This window comes from Pinus tabuliformis, chromosome 2_1 (assembly GCF_031772625.1).
Source record: "Pinus tabuliformis cultivar Carrire ecotype Pingquan chromosome 2_1, CPIR1, whole genome shotgun sequence".
Taxonomy (NCBI): domain Eukaryota; kingdom Viridiplantae; phylum Streptophyta; class Pinopsida; order Pinales; family Pinaceae; genus Pinus; species Pinus tabuliformis.
The window spans coordinates 257,544,842-257,555,224 of NC_142299.1; the positions used below are offsets into that span (position 1 = coordinate 257,544,842).

General features: G+C 33.8%; 2 protein-coding genes and 1 pseudogene across 2 annotated transcripts; all 3 read left to right on the forward strand.

The window, feature by feature from the left end:
• The first annotated feature begins 755 nt into the window (after positions 1-755).
• Positions 756-1,409, forward strand: LOC149199693 (uncharacterized). The gene has a single exon (XM_089400654.1). The coding sequence runs from the start codon at positions 756-758 to the stop codon at positions 1,407-1,409; it is 654 nt and encodes a 217-aa protein (XP_089256780.1).
• A 1,727-nt stretch (positions 1,410-3,136) lies between these two features.
• Positions 3,137-3,739, forward strand: LOC149199694 (uncharacterized; the record flags this gene model as incomplete). The annotated part of the gene is made up of 1 exon (XM_089400655.1): positions 3,137-3,739. A coding segment is annotated over one exon (603 nt), but the record flags the coding sequence as incomplete, so codon positions are not given.
• A 367-nt stretch (positions 3,740-4,106) lies between these two features.
• LOC149199695 (UDP-glucuronic acid decarboxylase 2 pseudogene) lies at positions 4,107-5,617 on the forward strand (annotated as a pseudogene).
• The last annotated feature ends 4,766 nt before the right edge of the window (positions 5,618-10,383 follow it).

The following is a 10,383-nucleotide window of genomic DNA, read 5'->3' on the forward strand; positions in this document are numbered from 1 at the left end:
AAATTCAACACATTAAAATTACTATTTCCCGCTCTAACTAAATTTGAAGTAGAATTAACAAGTTAAAACAAAAATCTTAAAATCATTTTTAAATAACCCATTGAGGATGGGCTTCATCAGCAAGGCATTGAGGATGAGTTTCATTAGCAAGGCGACCCAGGATCAAACTTTACCAAGGGTGCTTGTACCTTGTGCTAAAAGAAAGCGACATGCTAAAAAATCCAGTCAACTAGAAACTAGTATAACTTAAGTGATTTTAACTACTTAGATGCCCTTTAATTTCAGCTCCTCAAACCACATATCAAACCACATATCAAACCTCAAGTATCATAAGAATAAAAAATAAATCTGACGTAGAATTTTTTTTTCCAAATCATATAATGTTAAAATCCCATTCAAATATTCAAATATAATCTTAAGTAATTAAGATTACAACTTTAACAATTTCCTATTATTAAAAACAAAATCACGGCAAGAAAAAACTATCCGAGTTGGTACTGGAATACTGTTTTTTCTGAGTCATTCTGCTTTTTGAAAGTGAATCAAAGTCTTTTTCACACTTCCTTTATGGAAAACTATACTGTTCATCAATGTATGACCAAAATTTTCATTCAAAATTCCTGTAAAATCAATCATGTCAAAGTCATCGTCAAGTCTAAGTCATTCACAGCATTACGCCTTTTATATAGCAGTACTCCATTTCTCAAGTCCTCCTTCCTTCCACATGCTGTGCTTTGTTGAAAAAAAACAGAGGTATGGGCATCTATGCGTCCCGCGTGGCGTTGGATAGGGAGAAGAAAACCATCCAACTCGTTCGTTCAGGCGGTGATGTCGTGATCTTTCAGAAACCAGTGAGTGCCGGCCAAATCATGAAGGAACTCCCTCAACATTTAGTCTGCCATTCCGGCTCCTTCTACATCGGTCAAAAGACACCGGCGCTTTCTGAAGAGGATGAACTGAAGGTAGGAAACAAGTATTTCCTTCTGCCCCATCAGTTCTTCGAGCCCGAGCTAACTTTCCTCTCGATTGCATCTTTCATATCACCACCGTCTACACCCATTTCCACTGGTGGTGTATTATCAGGTCCCCTGCGCAGTGTCGAACGCGCGTCTGCTCTCTGCCAGCCGTTTGAGATAGAGAGCAGCAACGTGGGCGGAGGGCGTCGGATTAGACTATCCCCAGACTTTATCACAAAGGTTATGGAGGAGACAAGGCTTAAAACGGATGAACAGCGCGATGCAGTGAGCCGGGATTCTGCGAATGATGAGCGTGGGCTCTGTAACACTCCGGAATTGAAGAAACAGTATGAGCAGTTAGTGACATCCAGAGTTCAGTGCTGGAGACCAAAGCTGGAAACTGTCCAGGAAGAGGAGAACAAAATTAATTCTTTCCGCAGTTGTTTTTATTAATTCTGGACAATTTATGAACCGAATTTTCGGCTAAATTAAAAAAGCCAAGATTCAAATCTCTAGAATAACTTGGTCCATGGAAAAGAGGATTATCATAGGGTCTAGAATAACTTGGTCTATGGAAAAGAGGATTATCATAGTCCCAGAGGTGAAAGTGACACTACTGGTGACACTACCAGTAGTGGCTGGTTCAGGGAAAGAAGTTGAAAGCTGAACAACCAAAATAGAAAGTTGTGAATGGGTATGCAAAAGAAGGCCATGATGGTAAAGACATGTGCAGACGGGGCCTTATGCACGACGATTCGATCAGAACTAAGAAGAATCTATGGTCTATCTGGCTCAAGGTTCCAATACTGTAAATATTCTATTTTATTTTATACAAGTTTGATACAGGAGTGAGACTATTTGTAAATTAATTCTAAACATCAAAATTTTGAAGTATCAAAATTCTAAAAGTTTAAAATATCAAAATTCTAAAAGTTAAAGTTGATAATAAAAGTTACTTTCATATTATTTATATTCTTTTACATGGTAAATTTATAAATAACACCTCCAGAAATATAGCTCTTAAATGTTCAGAATACAAGTTCTGCAATTTCTAAATTTTGCCTTTAAATTGCTGCCATGATATTTTCAATACGCTTCCTTTCTCTATAGAGGAGCTCAAGTCGCATTGGCTAAAGTTGATAATTTCTGTAAACATCAACAAGCTAACCTACCTATTAGGGCTTGAGAGCAGGTGATCATACTTTTGGCTGAAGCCATCACTTCATTTCATAACTATATAATTAAAATGTTTGTTTAAATATTACTTCACATGTAAACAATAATTTTAAGCCTTTTAAATTGGTATTTTTAATTGCTATTATATTTGATGAAACGGTTTACATAAACTTTCAGCTATCTAATAATATTTAAATGAATAAAACAAAAATAGATAAAATAGCAATTTTTTCCTTGGGTCACTTTTACGGACTTTCCAGTTTCCTTTTTTACTGGATTGATGGATTGATTCTTTCCCTTGGTCACTTTTATGGACTTTTCAGTTTCTCTCCTTTTACTGGATTGATTTTGTTTTAATTTTAGTTCCATGGTTGTATTATTAAAAGAAAAATGGAATGAAATATACGTATTTTAGTTATTTTTTATATAAATAATTATTTTTTATATAAATAATTAATTATTAAGTTGATAAAATACTGTATTAATTTTTTTTGAAATATTTTATTATAATTTTGTGTGGTTTGTTTAGTTATTTTTCTGCCTGGTTTATTTTATTTTGTATAAGCATCAAAGAAACAATATCAATTATAAGTAAATTAGACTATGAATCAAAATTAGTGTAATACATATCGTGATAACATATGATGACAAACTAAGATATATAATATTAGAGTAATACATATAGTGATAACATATGATGATAGACTAAGATATATAATTTTGAAAGTATTACAAGATATTTCAGCTGAAAATAATTAATATTATTTTGTATTAATGGAAAAATGGTTACACAGTTGTAACGTATCTCCTTAGTTTAGGATTTTTTCCTAGAGTTTAGGAGTTTGGTTGCAACCTCCTGATTCTAGTAATGTACTTAATGATGTAATTACTCATTTGATGAAGTAGAGTGTACGGAGAGAGTTCTCTTTGTTTTGAGTGCAGTCTCCAGGTGCAGTACTCACCTGTGAGCTGCAACCCCTTCTTTTTCAATTCAAGTTTGATTTTTATCTGAATTGCCAACTTGTCATTTAACCAAACTGGAAATTGGCAATGGAGACATCAATTATAATCATAACTGTAAGCATCCAGATCAAGTCTTCACCCCTAACCCAGGGAAAAAGCAGATTAATTCAAGTTGGAGAACAAGAGAGGAAGAGGAAGAAGAAAGCTCAAATTGCCTTAGGTATTTTGAGAGTGGAGACTGGAGGAAGAATATCGTTGAAGCAAGGGCTACAGCATGGGAAGAAGTGGAACGTGCAAAGTGCTTGGCCAGGTTCAAAAGAGAGGAAGTGAAGATTACGGTGTGGGAGAACCATCAGAAAGCAAAAGCTGAAGCAGAATTGAGAAAACTTGAGGTGAAACTGGAGAAAGTGAGGTCACAAACAACAGAGAAGATCATGAACAAGGTGGAAACAGCTCATAAGAAGGCAAAAGACATGAGAGCTGCCATAGCTGTGCAGCAAGCAGAGCAATTGGCCAAGACCATGGACAGTGCTGCATTCGTACAGAAAAGTGGTCACGTTGGTACATTGGGCGCATTGGAGTTCCTGACCTGTTCGGTGGCAGTAGATCGGATTTGCCTGGTGGTGGCGCATTGGAGTTCCTGATCTGTTCGGTGGCAGCAGATCGGATTTGCCCGGTGGTGGCGCATTGGAGTTCCTGATCTGTTCAGTGGCAGCAGATTAGATTTGCCCGGTGGTGGTGCATTGGAGTTCCTGATCTGTTTGGTGGTAGCAGATCTAACTTGCCCAGTGGTGGCTCATTGAAGACTTATTCATCAGAGGATCAGAAATTTTATCAGTCAAATATGAATAATAGTGATGAGTACTCTGGATTTAAGACCTCTGTGGTACATTATTTTCGAATTATTCACCGGAAAATCCACAGTGAGAACCATTTTCTGCATCTGAGCAAATGGGGGAATAAGATTTTCATGACAATAATCTTATTCCCCCATTTTCTCAGATGCAAAAAATGGTTCTTACTGTGGATTCTCCGGTGACTAATTCGAAAATAATGTACCACAGAGGTCTTAAATCCAGAATCATTTCCCTATACGGAGGGGATACCTGGAGTGAAATCATTTTACTCGAAAAAACTAGAGCTAAGATAGCAAGAAGAGCTTCTGACCTGCATTTTCTTAAGAACTGTCGTGACAATAATTTCTTATTCCCCCATTTTCTCATATGCAGAAAATGGTTCTTACTGTGGATTCTCCGGTGACTAATTCGAAAATAATGTACCACAGAGGTCTTAAATCCAAAATCATTTCCCTATACGGAGGGGATACCTGGAGTGAAATCATTTTACTCGAAAAAACTAGAGCTAAGATAGCAAGAAGAGCTGCTGACCTGCGTTTTCTTAAGAACTGTCGTGACAATAATCTTATTCCCCCATTTGCTCAGATGCAGAAAATGGTTCTTACTGTGGATTCTCCGGTGACTAATTCGAAGATGAGTACTCTCTTAAGCCAGAAAAGCTGTGGTCTATTATTAGGCCAGTAGATTATTTGCTCAAGGAGCAGCAGCTGCTGTTTATTTTGATAGGAATCGCCATCGCATCGACTTTCTTTATCCTTCAGCCTGGTTTTTTGGCTTCTAATGTTAATGAAAATGGAAGGTTTGTGCCCGACAAACCTCATCGGGTTGTTTATGAGACTCCTGTTTCTCGGTTTGCTCAGTATCATTCGGGTTCGATGGTGAATTCGGGGGCTAAAGTGCCCCTAGGTTTGAAGAGAAAGTCCCTACGAGTTGTCGTGACGGGTGGAGCTGGCTTTGTTGGCAGTCATCTACTTGACAGGCTCATGGCAAGAGGCGACAGTGTTATTGTTGTCGACAATTTCTTCACAGGAAGGAAGGAGAATGTTTTGCATCATTTTGGCAATCCGAGGTTTGAACGGATAAGGCATGATGTTGTGGAACCCTTATTGTTGGAGGTTGATCAGATCTACCATTTGGCTTGCCCCGCTTCCCCTGTGCATTACAAACACAATCCTGTGAAGACTATCAAAACTAATGATGTGGGAACCTTGAACATACTCAGATTTGCCAAGCATGTTGGGGCATGTTTTTTTGCTTACAAGTACTAGTGAGGTTCATGGAGATCCTCTTGAACATCCTCAAACTAAAGCTTACTGGGGCAATGTTAATCCCATCGGAGTCCGCAGTTGCTATGATGAGGGTAAGGGAACAGCCAAAACTCTGACTATGGATTATCACAGGGGAGCAAATGTTGGGGTTCGGATTGCTCGAATTTTCAGTACATATGGTGAGCGAATGTGCCTTGATGATGGTCGGGTTGTAAGTAATTTTGTTGCTTACACTTTGCGCAAGGAGCCTTTGACAGTCTATGGAAATGGGAAACAGACATGGAGTTTCCAGTTCGTTTCTGATCTGGTTGAAGGCCTTATGTGACTCATGGAGGGCGAACATGTTGGTCCTTTCAATCTTGGGAATCCTGGGGAATTTACAATGTTAGAACTATAACAAGTTGAAGAAGGAAATGATGACCCTAACAGTGATTGGCACATTCCATTGCTAATGGAAGAAAACAGTGAGGAAGATGAAGAGCAGGAGCAGAAACAAGAAGAAGAAGTAACATGTAATGTAATCAATAATGCAAGCCCAGAAAAGGCTGAAATAGACAGATTTGAGGTAAGTCCCCTACCAAGGAGATCAAGTAGGAACACTCGATTACCTTCTAAATTGAAAGACTATGCATTAATGTCAAAGATCTTAAACATTGTAGAACCTGCAAATTATGAAGAAGCAAGTAAATATGATGCATGGCATGCTGCAATGTATGAGGAAATAGAATCAATAAACAGAAACCATACTTGGGGTTTGGTTGAATTGCCTGAAGGTAAAACCCCCATAGGATGCAAATGGCTGTATAAACCAAAAATAAATGTAGATGGGACTATAGAGAAACTTAAAGCTAGACTGGTAGCAAAGGGTTACTCACAGCAAGAGGGAATAGATTTCGATGACACCTTTTCTCCTGTAGCCAAATTAAACACCATTAGAATGCTAATCTCCTTAGCAACAAAACATAAATGGCAGCTACACTAGCTAGATGTTAAGTCTGCATTTCTGAATGGTGACTTGAAGGAAGAAATTTATTTAGTACAGCCTGAAGGTTTTGTGAAAAAGGGACATGAACATCTTACGTGTAAATTGAAAAAGGCACTTTATGGTTTAAAATCGTGGTATGAGAAAATTGACTTATTTTTTGTATAGCATGGCTTTCATAGGAGCTTGAATGGTCCAAATATGTATACCAAATTTAATAAATAGAGGCAAATTATTTTGATTTCTTTGTATGTAGATGATATGATCATAACAGGGAATGCTAACAATCTGATCAAAGAAATCAAACAACAGATGTCACAAGTGTTTGAGATGAAAGATCTCGGAAACCTTCATTATTGCTTGGGATTGGAGGTATGGGAAGACACTGGACAAACTTTTCTTACTCAAGGGAAGTATGCCAGAAGCTTGCTGGAAAGGTTCAGAATGGAGCAGTGCAGATCAGCAGCAACACCATTACAGCAGAAAGAATCAGCTATTATCAAAAATGACAACCATAGTATCATCAAGCTTGCATACAATCCAATCTTTCATAAAAATACCAAGCATATCGATACTCAATTTCATTTTGTTTGAAAGAAGCTACAATCAAAAGAGATATGTGTTGAATATTGTAAAACTTGTGATAACATGGCTGATATTTTTTACTAAGCCTCTTGGGCGTGTAAAGTTTGAATTGTTTAGAGGGATGCTAGGAGTTCAGGATAATCCTCTCTCCATTAAGGGGGGAGCTGAAAATAATTAATATTATTTTGTATTAATGGAGAAATGGTTACACAGTTGTAACGTATCTCCTTAGTTTAGGATTTGTTCCTAGAGTTTAGGAGTTTGGTTGCAACCTCATGATTCTAGTAATGTACTTAATGATGTAATTATTCATTTGATGAAGTAGATCTAGTAATGTACTTAATGATGTAATTATTCATTTGATGAAGTAGAGTGTACGGAGAGAGTTCTCTTTTTTTTGAGTGCAGTCTCCAGGTGTAGTACTCACCTGTGAGCTACAACCCCTTCTTTTTCAATTCAAGTCTGATTTTTATCTATTTCCAATATTCAAATATAAAATTCTCACACCAAAAATACACTACAACAAAAAAAAATGATTAAATTATTAATATACAAGTTTTACTCTTAAGTCTATTATAATAAAAATATCAATAAATATAATATCAACCTCTTAAATTTTTAATTAATATATATAATTATTTTATTTTTTCATTTTAACTAAACTATTTATCACATAAAAAATAATTAAAATACTAACCCATGGAATTAGTTTAGTTAATTATGATCATATTATAAAATTGTGTGTACACCATAAAAATCATGAAAATAACCAATCAAATCTCTTTACATCAAACAAAACAAACTAATTAAATTATTTAAATAAAAAAATAACATATATACTAATATTATTAATCCCAATTAAATTAAATTTTATTTTAATAAACATTTTATATTTCAATTTTTAATAATATTTTTATATTAAAAAATCCAAAAAAATATTTTTACTCTAACTCTATAAGGATTGTAAAATATTATTTTTTTTTTAATTTACACCCTTTTAAATTTCTCGAATACTTTTCATTCCATTTCCAAACATTACTCTATGAACATCTTTATTTACGACTCTTCACTGCCTCGTCGTCAAAGTCTTTGTTGAAAAGAATAATAATAGATACACTAGCCAACCGGCCTGTAGAAAGAGAAAATTTTAGAGGCGACCAGGAAACCGATATAATTTAAGAACAATGAGAGGATTATGGAATTGGAGTACTATCACACACTGTACTAAGCTTGAAACACTGTTGAAATATAGTTATGTGTTTCTTTTATTTAAGATTTAATAGCAGTTATATTTAAAATTTATATTTTAAATAAGAAGTATTATGATTTTATATTTAAGAATTTTTGGTCATAAAAAAAATTAGTTATGTTATTTATGTGCATGCTCATATATTATATATAATATGAAAGATTGATTTTTATTAGTAATATATAATAAAAACATTATAATATATTAATGTTATAAATTATACATAAAAGTTTATATATTAAATTTATGTATAAACTAAGAAAAAATAATGAGAAAAATTAAAAATAAAGATTTTATAGAATAAGATTTAGTAATTGATGGAATATTATTGAAAATAGTTATGAGTATAGTTAACTTAAAAATTGTATTATGACATATTGTTGTGATATGATTATAGTTTTTTAATTCTATACATATTATTTTGATATTGATATGGGCAACCAAATTTTTATGGAGGGAATGATTATATTATAAATGATATGTACAATGGTTTTATTACATGTATTTTTCTCTTCAAGAGTTTCATGAATGTAAGTTTTTGGTGTTCCTTGCTTCATATATGTTGAATATAATTTTGAGTATAATTATTGTGGATTATTATTCTCAACAAAAGATATCAAAGCTTTGTTGTTAAATTCATTTGTGTTTTTTTGGATATGACTAAATATAGTTGTTGGAAATTGTAATTAAAACCATTATGTAACAAACATTTGCAGAAAAAGAAAACTCCACCACTAACTTTGTAAGATTGATCTTGAAATTCATTTTAACCATTGCATTAGAGTTGAGGAGTAGCACCCAAACTCTCATTGTTAAAATGCTTGACAAATTAACATCTTATATATTGCACAATAAAGGTTTTCACTCAATCACTCTTCCAAGCTAATCTTATTATTTCTATTTATAATAATTAAAATTTGAAAAACGTGATTTTTGAATGTTATAAAGAAAAAAACCTAATTTTTTGAATTTTATAAAGAAATATTATAACAATTTTCTATTTTCCTTGAAAGCTTTTTGGATAGTTAAATTCTTGCCCAAAGGATTTGGGTTTCATGGAATTTGTGTTTAATATTAGTCAACATCTATATATTTTGGATTTCTTAGATTCATTCAAGATGCCCATAAACACAATCGAATATTGGGATGGCCAAAAGAAAAAAAGTGTGATTTTTTTAATGTTAAAAAGAAATATTATAACAATTTCCCCTTTTCCTCGAAATCTTTCTATATAGTTAAATTCTTGTCCAAAGGATTTGGGTTTCACATAATTTGTGTTTAATATTTGGTCAACTTCTATATATTGGATTTCTTAGATTCATTCAAGATGCCCATAAGCACAGTCGAATATTGGGATAGCCAAAGCTTAACATGCACCCACCCAGTGTTTTTCGGAGATACCAATCATGACTAGAAAAGGGGAGGAGGACTCATCATTCACATGAGGTCCAAAACCTAGATTCAATAAGTGATCACAAAGCGCATGCTTTTTTTAATGCTAGGTTGTTATGATGCACTATCAAATGTCATAGTTTAGAAAAAGAGATTTAATGCAATATTCATCTCTATATTAAACAAGAATTATGTGTCAAGTGAAATATTATTGTCTCAATCTTGTTAGGGCCTAATCTCTCTAACCTCCTTAGTAGATAGAGATGACCTTAACTATTGCTATGTATGGATGTCATCTCTAATAAATAAGATCCATGTAGTACTATGAAATCAAAATATTTAAGAAGGCTTACTAGAAGTATCCACCTACTAGATTGCTCCTAGGAAATAGTAAGTAATATATAAATATATAGAAGCAATCTAAAAGATGTCTTATGAAGTTATTTGTAATTGGAGTTTTGTTGATTAAGGGTTGTGTCATTGTAGAGGCAAGTGAACATTACTTCCAATAATAAAGGTATAGATTTTAGTGTTCCCTAGGTTCTTCATTCATCTATTGTGATTTGGGTCATATTTGATATTTTTCCCTATAGATTTCAATTTACTAATAAATAACACCACAAGTATTATTAGAGAACTTTCCTATGCACATTGTTTTAGAACAATTATTTTTCCAAGTTGTAGATGTGTACTAGCATCTATAAATAACATAGAAATTTGTTATTTAGAGAAAACTATGGTAGGAGAAGCATACATACATGAAATACAAGAGGTTTCACCTACATGGAAGCCCTTATAATCCTTGTTGATGTCCCTTTAAGTAGCATGCATCGCAAGATACATGTATGGAAGTCCTATACATTTACTAAATCTAGCCTTAGATAAATTGATGAACCATGTCATTGTTCTAATGGCACTAAGAACAAAACTTGAGAATATTACTTTTTAGAACTTG

What these genes read in the sequence shown, in the direction of transcription:
- LOC149199693 (XM_089400654.1), top strand. Translation starts at nt 756, where the DNA reads ATGGGCATCTATGCGTCCCGCGTGGCGTTGGATAGGGAGAAGAAAACC.